The sequence below is a fragment of the Onthophagus taurus genome, chromosome 1, assembly GCF_036711975.1.
Source record: "Onthophagus taurus isolate NC chromosome 1, IU_Otau_3.0, whole genome shotgun sequence".
Classification (NCBI taxonomy): Eukaryota; Metazoa; Arthropoda; class Insecta; order Coleoptera; family Scarabaeidae; genus Onthophagus; species Onthophagus taurus.
Window position 1 is genome coordinate 34,418,025 of NC_091966.1, and position 14,860 is coordinate 34,432,884.

At 30.3% G+C, this 14,860-nt stretch overlaps 1 protein-coding gene across 1 annotated transcript; it reads right to left on the reverse strand.

The window, feature by feature from the left end:
• Window positions 1-12,404: 12,404 nt before the first annotated feature.
• LOC111425745 (prefoldin subunit 4) lies at window positions 12,405-13,206 on the reverse strand. Its single transcript, XM_023059975.2, has 4 exons — window positions 13,079-13,206; window positions 12,922-13,026; window positions 12,746-12,862; window positions 12,405-12,691 (listed from the first exon to the last, which is right to left on the reverse strand). The coding sequence occupies exons 1-4, from the start codon at window positions 13,103-13,105 to the stop codon at window positions 12,542-12,544; spliced, it is 399 nt and encodes a 132-aa protein (XP_022915743.1). The 5' UTR covers window positions 13,106-13,206; the 3' UTR covers window positions 12,405-12,541.
• Window positions 13,207-14,860: the final 1,654 nt, after the last annotated feature.

Here is a 14,860-nt window from a genome sequence, read left to right on the forward strand (position 1 = left end):
GATGTATGATGACAATCTTTTAATTTATAGTTTTAATAGTTAAATATGGTAAGTAATATACTTTAATCGGATGATCTTAGTTTGACCGATGATACTCTAGTAGACCAAAATAGTGTGCTTAAAGTTAGTGCGACTAATGAAACCATTTGTTTGCACCTTTATCAGCTAGGAAAGAAGTGGAAGTTCAGAAAATAGCACAAAAAACATGAATTATGAGATAATAACAAATTAATTTGTCTTACCAAATGTTCAACAAATACTCCACGCGACGATAATGATCCTGATTAGTTGTTAATCTGCGTTATAAAGTGGATATTGCACTCAAATTCTAAGACATTACATACAGACTAAGAAATTCAACTGATTTGGTGCAACACTCTTCCAAGGTTATGTTGCACCGAAAAAAGATTTGATTGTTTATTTGATGAAGATCAATGAAATTGTTGATTGATGAGTTTTAGGAACATATCAAACAATCACTGTTAACTTGTATTGTAAACAACTTCAGCGAATATAAAGAGCACACAGCCAAAAACACACAACTTTGACTAATCGAAAGAATGTGGCATTCTTATAAGACTGAAGCCTATATATAAGATGAATCTGTCTAGAAAATATTTGAAAGAAGTTACTGATGTTTTGCTACGTTGTTCTGAATAAATCGTAGATTATAGGTCATGATTTATAATTACCACCAAAGTCTGGTTTTGTTTTATTTAATTGAATACTGGCCAATTGGGCATAGTCGGCAAAGTCGTTAAGTAGATGTTAATTATCACATCTAGGGAAGTCAGGATATAGCTCTGGTCGCCAAAATGGGCGAGAACACTACCAGGATTCGTGAAAGAGTGTCAATATTTCACTAGTGATATAGCAAATGATATGATCCTGCTGAAACAATGTTTTCAAGACTTTGTCTCACATGTTAGGAATGTTTTTGTTTCTTATGACTCAGTTGTGAATTTTGCGAGTCCAAGTAGGGCGATTCTGTTTATTAAAGAACCCATCGAGATGAAAATGAGTCTCATTGCCGAAGATATTTATATTCGCAAAGCTGTTTTCGTTTATTGTTCAATAACGGAATTGACAATGATATATGTGGAAAAGTTGTTTAGTCTACTGGACTTTGCCAGCATGTAAGTGAAAATTTTTACTAACTCAAAAACTGAAAACATTATGAACAAAGATTAGAATAAACCAAAAAGCATCAGTCATAACCAATATCGATGTAATAATACTGAAATAATTGTTTAATTTTGGAAACTATACTTAAAAGATAAAGCGTTTTAAATTACACAGAAACAAATGATCACTTTAAAACATGTTTCATATTTGAAAAGAAAATTACCACGTTCAAGGTGAATTTTTATTTACTCATTTTTGTTATTTTAAGAAACGTGCCATATTTGTGATAATTTCTCTTTATTGGTAAATTTGCTGTTTTTAGTTCTGAAAATTGGCCAAAAATGAACACGAAAATTAAGTATAGTGATCACCTCATTCCAAACACATTACATGGACGTTATAGTTTCTTAGTGCAGCAAAATTAAACAATTTCTGTCATGCAATAATAGTCTTCTCTTTATTACTACAAATTGAATTGAAGAACACTTAAAAAACATTATTACCTGTCAGCAATATGTAACATTTTATAAGGATAGTCTTCCATTAGTAACATCTATACTTTTACTTTTCCGCAACCAGTACCGTAGTATAGTGTTTTACAAACAGTATTTAATGAGGATCAAGTCTTTCAGTTAACATTATTTAGTGTTCTGCAAGCAGTATCAAGTCTTCTGCCAGCAGTACCTGTTTCTTTATAATCAGTATTTAGTTCTATAAGGTCTAGTCTTCTATAAGAGGGATTTACTTGTCCATTAACAGCATTCAGTCTTCTGTATACAATAACTGAGTTTCTGTGGGCACTAGATTTCTGCCAGTAATATTTAATGTTCTGGTAGCAGTATCTAATCATCAAAAAGGGGATCTTCTCTTCTGCCACCTCAAACAATATCAATAACAAGCACCTCTAACTACCAGTGTGTCGAGAGGAGTACGGTAGGGATATGGACTAAACGAGACTCCAAAAGCAACATTCCAAGCAACAGGATATGGATAAAACAGACTTGTTGTTGGCATTCTTATGCACACCAACTTTTACCCTGCTTAGATCCACATCGCTAACGGAAATCCACATTACGCTCGACGTTTAAAGTAGATATCATCCCATTTTATCTAAATATGTATAAATGCTTTATAAATACAATATTATGTAGTTGATCAATATTTAAAGAAATACCTAAACGGATCTGATAGAACGTGATTGGTTCGAATTTCAATAGCTTAACTAGCCTAACTTCCAATCATCATAATCAATCTTGCTAATCTATCAATTCAACATCACAAAACTTGTTGTCTAACCATTAAAACTGACTATTTTTTGTTAAAGCTTCTAAAACAAACCCAACTAACTACTTTTTATTATACTTCTATAATAAATTTTCGAGTGATACATCTTGCATAAAAAAATCTACAAAAAAGAATATTTTGTCTTCAAACGTTATAAATATTTTTGTTATTTCAATGCAGCAATACATGCTCTATTTTCTATTAGAATTATTAAATGATTGCACAACCTCTTTCAAATAATTCTAATTCTAATAAATAAACAACATGGTTATAAAAAGATTATCTTCATGAGAAATTTCCCATAACATAACATATATGGTCGTGATTATTCAATAAATTTATTTTTGCGTTCGTTCCTATTTACGAACGTGACACAGTTTATCGTAAAACTGACCTTTCTATTTGTATGAAATGAAGAAAACTTGGGTTACTTCAACAATAACCTCTTCTTCAATTTATTCATTCTCACGAATCAAAGTTATAAAAACATTTAAAAATAGTCATTTTTCTTCTGTTTAGATTAAATCGTGGGAAAGCCCCCGTTAATGAAATAAGATTAAGTTAAAAAATTTCTAAATTTCTAGTTACATATCCGCGAAATCGAAATGAAACTGTTCCAGTCACAAACCATTAGATTAAATCCCAAAACTAACAAGAGAAACTTAACTCCATTTATAAAAAACTAGTTTTTCTGTTACGCTTTATATCGAATCCATTTCCTGTTTTAACTTCCTACGTTCAACGAAAAACCTTTTATTAATTCAGTTAATTTCAATGGAATCATCTTCTCTTTGTGAATCATCGCCACTCCTTTTAAACATAATTTACAAACGTAGTCGTTGACTCCATCAGAGCAACAGCTTTCTCTAAATCGACATCTTTACCACCGCACTATAAAGATTGAGGTGAGGTGAAGTGAAGTGAGGTTCAGTTTCGGTTAAATGTTACGACACAAATAATAAAGCACGGAGGCAGGAAGAAGAAAATCTTGTCTTAAGACTACGTTTGAAAGCGGAAGATTAAAATGACCGGTTTCCTCTTAAAACAATTCTCCTTTTATTTATTTTAAAACAAAAATCTTTTCTGCTTTTAATTTTTAACGTGATGTCGTTAAAATGTATAAAAATCAGTTTACATAACGCGTTGTCTCGGTACATCGATTTAGTGATGTGTTCCATTATGGTTGTCACGATGGTATTTAATCGAGGAAAGCTTTGCGGAAGACCGATTTAGAAGCCATACAGCACAAGACTCCATCTGCATGATAATGCGAACTTTCACTTTCATTCAAAAAAATTGTTTTTGGTTTCAGGAAGATAATTATTTTTTTTTAATAATTTCATTATACGATAAAAGATAAACTTTTAAAAGTGATAGTTTAAGAATTAAATCAAGAGCGAAGAAGTTATTAATGCCCAAAGGGAGTTTCAATTTTAGAGGTATTGCTGCTTGGGATCACATTTTTGTTATCATTTAATATAGAGATTTATAAAGTAATAAAAATCTTTTTGGGTTCCATATTTCTCCAAAGAAAAGCGTTATTGAGCTTTCTCTTTTCGAATAGTACATTTGATTTATTGACTCTCTAACAATACCATTCAACACTAACATTGCCATAACGTATCTTATAGCTGCGGTTCTCAGACAGTTAATTTGGTTTATGAGGAGCAAAAGAATTTCTAATATTTGACAACTTGTTAATTCTACATAAGATTTTAGTAAAAATATCAGCAATCAAATATGATCAATGTATAAATGTTTGACTAACAATTAAACCAAATAAAATAGTTGAATTTTTAAATTTAATGTGAAACATTCTAATGATGTCCTTAATTTACGTGACAGAAAAAAAGTTTACTGTTATGATTCAGTGTTGCATGATTATATAGTATTTCGATTCTAAATTATACTGAGGGGATAAATGAGCAGAAACTTGTAAAATCCGATTTTTGGTCTAAAACTGGCTCATCACTACAAAATAGAAAAAGATGGAACATGGAGAATTAGAACATAGCTTTCAAATTTCATCGTTAAAAATTGGAGAAAATGGTGGTATGTCGGACGTGAAAACTTAAAAAACCACTAAAAAAACTTGTGACTCAATAAAAAAACTAGGCTAGATTCCCGAAGCCGTGTTAAATAGAAAACAAAACCAAAAAAAAAATACTAAAATTTTACAATTTACCACAGTTAATAACACTAAATTCGATACAGTATATAACTTGTGTAGCCTTACTACAGCCAATGGAATGTCACATCCTGGTAAAAATTATTGCCATAATATGATTACGATAAGAAATATAATTAGTAACACTTATTAAGGTTGAGGATGCCAGAAAAAATGCAGTAGGTAACAACCATCTACTGGAATATTGGATAGTCTACTATGACAGCTCACAAATAATTTCATTTGTTTCTCCGCCTACTATTTTGAATCAAACTCTGATCTAAGTAAGCATGCATTTACATAATTATCAATTTGTGTTTTTAATTAACATCGCTGATAAACAAAATCTTAACTGAGCAAAAATACCAAACGCATGGAAACAACCACAATGATTCTAATGTTCAAAAAAGGAGATAAGAAAGAATGAAACAACTACAGAAGCATAAACCAACATAGCACCATGCTCAAACTAATAACCAAGATTATCACAATCAAAATTAATTCCATTACAACACTGGCCGAAGAACTACAAGGAATACAGATGCTGTATTCGTGATGAGACAAGTCGTAGAAAAGTTGATTTACAAAAGGCCTTTGATAAGGTCAGATTAAAGGATGTCATAAATCTGCTATACAACCGCGGAATACCGACAAATATAAACTCACTAAGGAAATACCTGTAAATGCTGGCATTCGGCAAGGGGTTCATTGAGTCCACTACTATTCAATCTTGTTATGGATGAAATCATAGAAAAAACTCAAGACGGGCAGGGCCTACAAAAACGGTGGTCAAGAATTTGTGATCCTCTGTTATCCTGATGGCGCGGTCCTCTTTGCGGAATACGAGAACGATCTACAGAGAAACCTACAAGCAGTTAACAACATTGCGAAACAATTCAACATGTCCATTGCTGCTCAAAAAACTGAATGCATGACAATACCGAAGGAGCCACTTCGGTGTAAGCTGGAAGTAAACCAGAATATAATAGAGCAGGTCATGACATTCACGTACTTGGGAGTTGAACTATCAAGTTAGGGTAATATTGAAGAGGAAGTATTCCAACAAGTCAAGAAAGCCAGTAAAATCACAGGCTGCTTAAACCACACTTTATGGAGGAACAAACATCTCCATATTAACACAAAATCGGAAATACAGAGTGTCTCACGTAACTGGTTCGTTAGAACTTTTTTAGGTTCCACTATTCGTATAGTTTTGAAATTTTGCTTGCATGGGTTGTTCATTCGGAACTTTCGATCTAAAATATTTTCAAAATGGCTGCCACTTCCAGTCTACCGGAAGTAGACCATAACTTCGTTATTTTAAATGGAATACTATAGTTTTTATTGTACGTAAAAAAATATGTTGACTTTCATAAAAGTTATTGGTATCTAGCGTCTTTCATTTTCGAGTTATTTTGATTTTAAGTTTTTTTGACAAATTTCACCATGGTCTTTAAAACCCCATATCCCAGCCAACGTTAATTCAAAAAGCTCTAAATTGGCACGATTACCTTTCAAATGCTGTCAAATAGATTGTCATTTATTGTATCAGTGTATCTTATACAGAGTGGTCAAAAATTTAATTACCGTTTCTCCATATTCAACCGCAAGAAAGTCGAAAATTTTAAATGGAACACCCCATATTTTATTAGCTTACCCGAAAAGGAATTGAATTCTCTACAATTTATCTATGAACATTCCTATACCTATTTATTGTAGTTTCTCTCATATTATAAAATTTATCAAAACATGCAGAAAATGCTGGAAACCGTTTGTATTTATATTGATTTCTATTACTATTTGTACTATTAACTACGATTGATAATCTTTTAGTTTACTAGCTTTTACTTGCCAAAAATAACAAACAGAACATCAAATAAATGAAACAATTAAAACAAAAAATTAATGACAAAAATTAGATTTGGATAAAAATATAAATTTATAATATAAATTTGTTATTAAATCGAATTTGGAAATGCAATAAAATACGATAAAATATTTATTTCGTTGTCTTCATCACTAGCGACCGAAAATATGCGGTTTCTTTTTGTCTCGATATGTCCAGAACTAAGAAAATCTTTATCAATTTTTTGAAATTTTTCTTTGAGATGGGCGTTAGGTTTTTTAGGCATTTCTCATTAAGTGTTCGGCACGTCCTGTCCAGAAATTTATTACATTCGCCACAATACAAAATACCAAACATTGTCAAAATTACATAGTTTTCTAATAAAAAAACATGCATTTCGTGAATGTTTTAATAAATTTCCCAATATGCCGCAAATTACAATAAATAGGTATAGGAATGCTTATAGATAATTTGTAGAGAATTAAATTCCCTTTATGATAGGCTAAAAAAATATGGGACGTTCCATTTAAAATTTTCGACTTTCTCGCCATTGAATATGGAGAAACAGTAATTCAATTTTTGACCAACCTGTATAAGATACTCCGATACAACAAATGACAATCTATTTGACAGCATCTGAAGAGTAATCGTGCCAATTTAGAGCTTTTTTGAATGAACGTTGGCTGAGATATGGGTTTTAAAAAGGATGTTGAAATTTACCAAAAAAAGCTTAAAACCAAAATAACTCGCAAGCGAAAAACGCTAGGTACAAATAACTATTATCACGAAGTTATGGTCTACTTCCGGTAGACCGGAAGTGGCGGCCATCTCGAAAATATTTTAGATCGAAAGTTCGTAATGAACAACCCATGCTACCAAAATTTCAAGTCTCTACGAATAGTGGAACCTGAAAAAGTTCTAACGAACCAGTTACGTGAAACACATCTATATTTCTTATAATTCTTATTTTAAAAATAGTCCGAGGGTGCTACCTACTTTATAAATAATGAAAAGAATGTTTTTTAAGATACATTAACAATATTGTTACCATTTTATGACATAAATAAACATTTATATATTTTACTCCTTCATGTAGGCAACCAATAATACACGCATTGACAGCAGTTAAATAACTTTCTTAAAACTCGTTTCATATGAAAAATTTTGATTCTTTTATGAACACGCGATTTCTGTGGAGGCAAAATAATGACTGAAAAACCCGAGAGGAGGAGTTCTTTATTAAATGAAGGTACTGTAATTATTATGACGGACTATTTTTATTGTTATAATCGTTATTATAAATCTATTTCGATTTATTTACTTCTTTTTTGATTATAGAATTTCAAACCTTTTATGATTTAAGAAAAGATCTTCCGCTAGATTACAGCGATAATGTTATTGCGGAGTTGACAAAATGGGATAATAAGGTTGTTGCAATTCATAATGAATATAAAAAATTTGAAGAAGAAATAACCAAAAAAAAAGAACGCAAATCAAGAAGCGGAATTAAGCGAGGAATTGGAAGGGGTTTCTGCTGAACATTTTAAAACGCTTTATGATTCTTGCGATATCATCCGGTATTATATCGATCAAGTATGGGGTGATAAAGAGTATGAAGATTATAAGTGGAAAAATATGGAGAGAAGAATGAGGCGTTTTGATGATATTATGTTTGAAAAATTTCATCGAACCGCCTCATTCTTCTCTCCAAATTTTTCTACTTATAATCTTCATACTCTTTATCACCCCATAATTGATCGATATTGCACCGGATGCCATCGCAGGAATCATAAAGCGTTTCAAAATGTTTAGTGGAAAAATCTTCGAATTCCTCGCTTAATTCGACTTCTTGAGTTGTGTTCCTTTTCTTGGTAATTTCGTCTTCCAATTCTTTATATTCATTACGAATTGCTTCAACCTTATTTTCCCATGCTGACAACTCCGCCATAACGTTATCGTTGTAACCGAGCGGAAGATTTTTTCTTAGACCATAAAAGGTATGAAATTCTGTAATCAGAAAAGAAGTAAATAAATCGAAATAGATTTGTAATAACGATTATAATAATAAAAATACTCTGTAATGATACATACAGTACCTGCATTTAATAAAGAACTCATCCTCTCAGGTTTCTCAGCAATTATTTTGCATCCACAGAAACCGCGTGTTCATAAAGGAATGAGAATTTTTCATACGAAACGAGTTTTATTAAACTAAATATATTATGTTCTTATTAAAAACGAGTTTTTGTATTGTGTGTATTATTGGTTGCCTATATAAAAGAATAAAATATATAAATCGAGTGACAGGAAAAATTTACTAAGTACAAAAAATAATAAAATCGACATTTTATCACTAAGTACATTATCATTTAATAATCTTTTACTATAAAAACTCACTAACTACAAAAACCATCCCAAACCACAGTTACAAAATAGAAACACTCATCAATTGTATAATGTGTTGCCTATCCGGTAGGAAAAAGTCATCAATGCAGTTAATGAGTTTTATTAATATTAAAAATACCGATATTTCCGAGCTTTCTTTGTGAGGTAAGAGCATGAGAATTATTAATTATTTCAATTTATTAATTATTTGTAATAAACCATTTTGAATAGGAATATTTAATATTCAGCTCCATCCACCGATCGTTTTATTTTAACCATATTATGATCAACAAATTCGGTTAATTGTGCTCTTAGCGCTAAATCAGAGCTGACTAAAAACGCTTCACGACAAGACCAATAAACATAAACATTAACTTGTTACCTTGATAATATTGTCGGGAGTTTTGTATTGATATTTGACAATAATCAAATAAATTTCTTTTGAATTCGATGTTAATGATAAAAAGACATTTTTCAATGACGATAAAGCTATTATCCAGTTTTGGTAATTATCATAGATGTTTCGAAGGAAGTCTCATCTTTGTATGGTAAAAATGAATCCCATCAACTGAAATTAAATTTACTCAATTTGTTCTGACACTAGGTTAATATCGATATATGTGTGCATGTTTCAAAAAACCCTAATTATTTCCCAAATTATTAATGTTAGGTATAGGACATATGGGGTATAAAAGATGTAAAATGAGACGCCAAAGACGACTAAATAATAACATATGGGGAGTGCCATTTAAAAAAATTAAGTTATGGTACTTCCAAATTTCGAAAAGAGTTAAAGGTTGCTTAAGGATGTTCTGAATTGTAAGTTGATATCCCAAAAATCGAGTGTTTTCTGATCTTTTGAACAAATGTCTGCTAGAGTAATTTTTTTAGAAAAATCGAATAACTCGAGAACGGCCGAACCAAATTTCAAAAGTAAAGTTATTCATAAACCTTGAAAATAAATAAATCCAAGTATGTAAAAATATATAGAGTATTCCATTTAAATAAGTAAAGTAGGTGGCGACTTCCGGTATACCCAGAAGTGCTAGAAATCTGAAAATATTTTAGTCGAAGAGAATTCTTAAGAGATTATACTTAATCTTCTCACTTAATAAAGAGATTATACTTAAATCAAAAATCTCAAATTTTTATTTTGGCCAAAACTCCAGAAACGTCTAGTGACCGGTCTCGCTGAGACACCTGTATAAGAGCACCATAAGACCGATCATGACCTATACGGCTGAGACTAGACCTGACACGTCTAAAACAAAACGGATATTGGAAACAGCAGAAATGAAGATACTTCACAGAATCACCGGTAAAACTCTATACGATAGAAAAAGAAGCGAAGACATAAGAACATTGGAGCAGAAAATATCAGCAATTGAACACATAAACCGAAGAAAGAATGGAATGCATACATAGAAAGAATGGGACAAGATAGACTAGTGAAAAGGGCCAAGGATAAATCGCCGCTGGGTAACGAAGTCTAGGAGGAATTTGCGCACAAAATAGAGGCATCATTGACGTAGAACAGGTTTTAAGTCTGACTGGAGAAACAAGAAAAAGTGTTTTTAATTGATTGGATAGCTATGGTATCATTGTAAATAGATTTTTTTCATAATTACAACATTGGGCATTTTCTAATTTCAATTTGTTTTTTAGAATAGCTATTGATTTCTCCAAATTCATCATATAAAATTGAATAATTAAAAAGCGGGGTGGTTATGATGAAGAATAATTTATTGAATTCGGTGCAACATGTTTCGATTTTTTAATAATTGTCTTCAGGCACGACGTCTTAAGTTTGGGGTAGCATTTCGCAGGTGAAGAATCAAAAGGGGTCGTCATAAAAAATTATTTTTCATTACATCTGTTTTGCGAGCAAGTTGAAAGTTAATATAAAGACTAAAATAAGAATGAATAGAAGAACAAAAACAATCTTAAATGAAAGTGAAAAATACAAGCTTAAATCAAATTAATAATAAAACGTGAAATCCCTTCAAATAAATAAAACTAAATTAAAAAATCAATAATGAATTCTATCTCTTTTCAACATGCAAGCCAAAAAGGCAAAAACGCAAAAACAAAAAGAAATTCCAAAACAGAAAAACGTCCATTCTTCAAGACGGCATGTTGCGGAGAGGTTTTTGAGGTTAGCATCATTCAATAAATTATTCTTCATCATAACCACCCTACCTTTTAATTATGTTTTTTAGAGGTATTCTTCTATATTAATTTTTTAATTTATGAAATAAATTAAACAACCATGTGTTTTCTCAATAAAAAGGACACATTTGACAACCAACTTCATTCAACCTCTAATTTTTGAAATACAATATTTCAACGTTACATTTTTTGTATGACGTTTCGGAAATTTATTCCATTTTCAAATACAATTCGCAATATATTAACCTTGATCTGCAAAATGACATTGGTTAGATTACGTAATTAAATTCTTATATTTCACCTTAATGTGACACTTAAAATTATTAGACTATCTAAAATTGGGCATGTTCCATTTAAAATTTTGAATGTATTTGCTGTATCAAACATGTTTGATACTCAATTGATTTTTTTTTTTTTTGAATATGGTAAATAATAGAATATTCAGTGTGGAGCAACTTTCCTTCTATAACATTTTATCACATCTACAATAATAGTCGAGATATCTGTGTTGACAACAAAAATCAAATATACTGTATATAAAATTTTGCTATACAAAAGGAGTCAAACGCCTAAACAGTCCATTATATCATCCAAAATGGAACGATTTAGCAGAGAGAAATGTAAAGACGACGAAAAGAATGTTATAAAAGTATAGAAACACACCATCAATAGCTATGGATGTCACTAGCAGAAATAATTTTTAACCTGTTACTAGATATGATTCATTAAAACCTTATTATTAGTCAAGAAGGCTTATTTACAGTAGAGACTATTTATGAGAAATAGAAATATAGATGAAGATAAACGGTTGAATGGCGACAACATGAAAGTACTCAGCTCAATGACATATCTAGTGAATGCTTAAAACAACATTTGGTAATTAGATTAATTAAAAAAAAACAAGACGCAAAATATTTTTCCAATCTTAACAAATTTAGAGACCTACATCATTTACAGTGTTAGCAGAAATACCAGCTGTAGGAGCAAGTAATGTCGAAAATAATCTTATTGCATTAGTTCTTTAAACTGCAGCTTCTGTAAAATTATCTGTAAAACTTTCAAAATGTAGAAATACATATCCACTAACATAGTCGTTAGTGCAGTTTCTTGTAGAAAGGTAAATAAGAGGAGTTAATAACAAGTTTGAATCTTTGTTTGTCATTCATATAACGCATAAACATAATAGTAGTTTGGCACCATTATTATTGCAAACATCGTCTAATTCTAATATAAAACTTTTTTACCATATCCGCAACATTCTTTATAATTTTAACTTCCAAAAGGTTGAGTTCTCAATTTTAAACTCTATTTTAATTTCATTAATTATCCCATTAACATAAACATTCTGCTAAAAGCCTTTTCTTTCTTAATACATAAAAAAATGTTTTCTTTTTCTTTCTTGTAAAGGGGAAATTTGTAAAAATAATCTAGAATTACGCATTTTATTATAACATTTTGGTTATAAACACAAAAAAAAGCATTAAAGTATTAAAAAATGATTAAATTGATATTAAATAAAAATTACCCGAACTTCATTCACAATTTTATGATTAAATTTTTGATTTTTATGATTCTGCTTCTAAATTAATAGCTCCTCCAAATTTAGCATACAAAGTTAGTTTTAAATCGTTCATGGTTTCTTCGAGTTTGCCCAAATTCTCTTTTAATTTATTGATATCTTCTTGCTTTTTCTGTTTGGCTTCTTCAAGACTTTCCTATTAAGTTAAAATCACAATACATTTTTAATTTTTGAATAATATTGTTTTTACCTCTGTAGCTTCCTTATTTTGATAAATAAAAACTTCCCCAGTTAAATAAGGAATGTTTTCATCATCATCTAATAACATCAATTCTTCACAAGCATCTTCTAAGTTTTTAATATCATTCTACACATAAAATTGAATAACTCAACGGTTAATTTTTATAAATTTAAGTTTTAAACTACCTCTTTTTGTTTCATTTCTTCTTTTAGATCCTCCCATCGTGCGTTTAACCTAGCAAATTTGTTGATTTTTTGTTGGTCTTCTTGAGTTATATTAATATCAGAATCCTAAGAAGAACGTTCAAGTAAAATCTAAATAGAGGTTTAAATAACGTCTTACGTGTTTAATGCTTGCTTTTGTGGACATTTTTGTGATATTCTAATCGATTTTTTTTACTCAAATGGACAAATAAGGTTATGGTGCCGGAAAAGAATGTCTGTCAAAATTATGTTAATGTCAAAAACTGTTAATAAAAATTATATTGTGGAAATTATACAACAGATGGCTCCACTAATGTTTATTTCTAATTTGAAATTTGATCGTTTAAACTAATTTAAAGTAATTTTTTAATTTAACATTAATAAATTTATGGTTTGAGATAAAAAAATGTATGTGTTAATATCAAAAAATTCTAGAAAATATAGAAATTGAAGCTAATCAAACGAAATTCGCCTATTTCCCGAAAGATGGCGCAGGATTTTTTTTTTAATTTAATTTCTAAATAATTTTTGCAATTTAAATTTGAAAAAATCGAAATTCATCAGGAATATATATATATACTAGTCTATAACAAATAGAGTACTGTGGCACTCCAGGCTGGATCTTTCTTAAGTTAGAGTAGGCCTCCTCCTGCTTTATTCTAAAATTTCTTCCTGTAAGACATGATTTTATCAATTGAAAGTGTTGTGGCAAGATTCTATTCAATTTGTGAAGTAAGCCTTCGTACCGAACTGTATTAAAAGTCTGAGCTACATCTAGGAATATTGCAGAGCGGACTTCTTTTCCCTCTAAAGACCTTTCAATAATATTTGTAATCCTGCGTATCTGGTCTATTGTAGAGTTCCTTTTTCTGAACCCGAACTGGTGCGAAGGGATTAGGTTCTTTGCCTCCATCATCGGTTTTAATCTTTTAAGAAATAGCTTTTCAAATAATTTCGACAAGGAAATAGGCCTGTTTTGGAGAGTAGGCCGTTTTAGACTTCTGGTGGCTTTCCACAAAGAGTAGTCAGTTTTATTGTTGTTGGTTAATTCTCTCAGGTAGCTTCCGATTGATACGCTGTATTTCTCTCTTTAATTGTTGAGTAGCGTTGTTTAGGGCTGCTTTATCCACTTCGTTTTGTGCCATTTTCTTCTTAATTACCTCTTTTTGGTTACCAATTCCCTAATTTTTTGGGATAATTATTGCCCTTGGCTCTAGGTTTGATCTCAGAAGCATTTTCCCAAAATACGTAACAAACAGCTCTACTTCTGTATCTAACTATTCTTCAGTTCTTTTTGATGTAGAAAGGTTTATGGAGTTCTCGAGTTTAATTTTGAAACTCTTCCAATCAGTCTTTTTAAGAAATTAAATGAATCAGATCTTTTGGGAATAAAAAAGAAAAATCATAATACATTTATTACAATATATTTGTATTAGGTACACAAAAATTTACAAATAATTTATTATGTCGTGTTAATTAATAAAAGGTGACTATTATCCGGCATACATACATAATAATTGTACAAATACAAATTTTTAGTTACAAATTATTCATCGTAACGTAGCTCCCTTTTACATGCATTACAATTTCTTTTAAGTTAATAATTTTAAGTTTAGAATAGTTGAAAAAGGAAGTTTTGGAGAGGTGGAGAATAAAATAAAATAAGACAAGGGGAAAACGCATAAAAGATATACAATCGCGTTTAAAACTATCACAATATAATTAATTAATTAAATATTTTTATTAAGATTTATTTGACGGAGACATTTAATATTTGATATGTTGGCAACATCGAATACTATTTTATTATATTAATTTTCTTTAAACTACCAGCTTTTGGGAAAATTTTTGGAGTAAAAGTTAAAATGTGTTTGTAAATTTTAAATTTATGGCAATCTAGGAACTAGAAGTAATATTATTA

Coding starts and splice junctions, on each gene's coding strand:
- LOC111425745 (XM_023059975.2), bottom strand. CDS start 13,105: ATGTCCACAAAAGCAAGCATTAAACAC. Junction 13,027..13,078: donor CAAAAGCAAGCATTAAACAC/GTAAGACGTTAT, acceptor CGTTCTTCTTAG/GATTCTGATATTAATATAAC. Junction 12,692..12,745: donor AAAATAAGGAAGCTACAGAG/GTAAAAACAATA, acceptor TTAACTTAATAG/GAAAGTCTTGAAGAAGCCAA.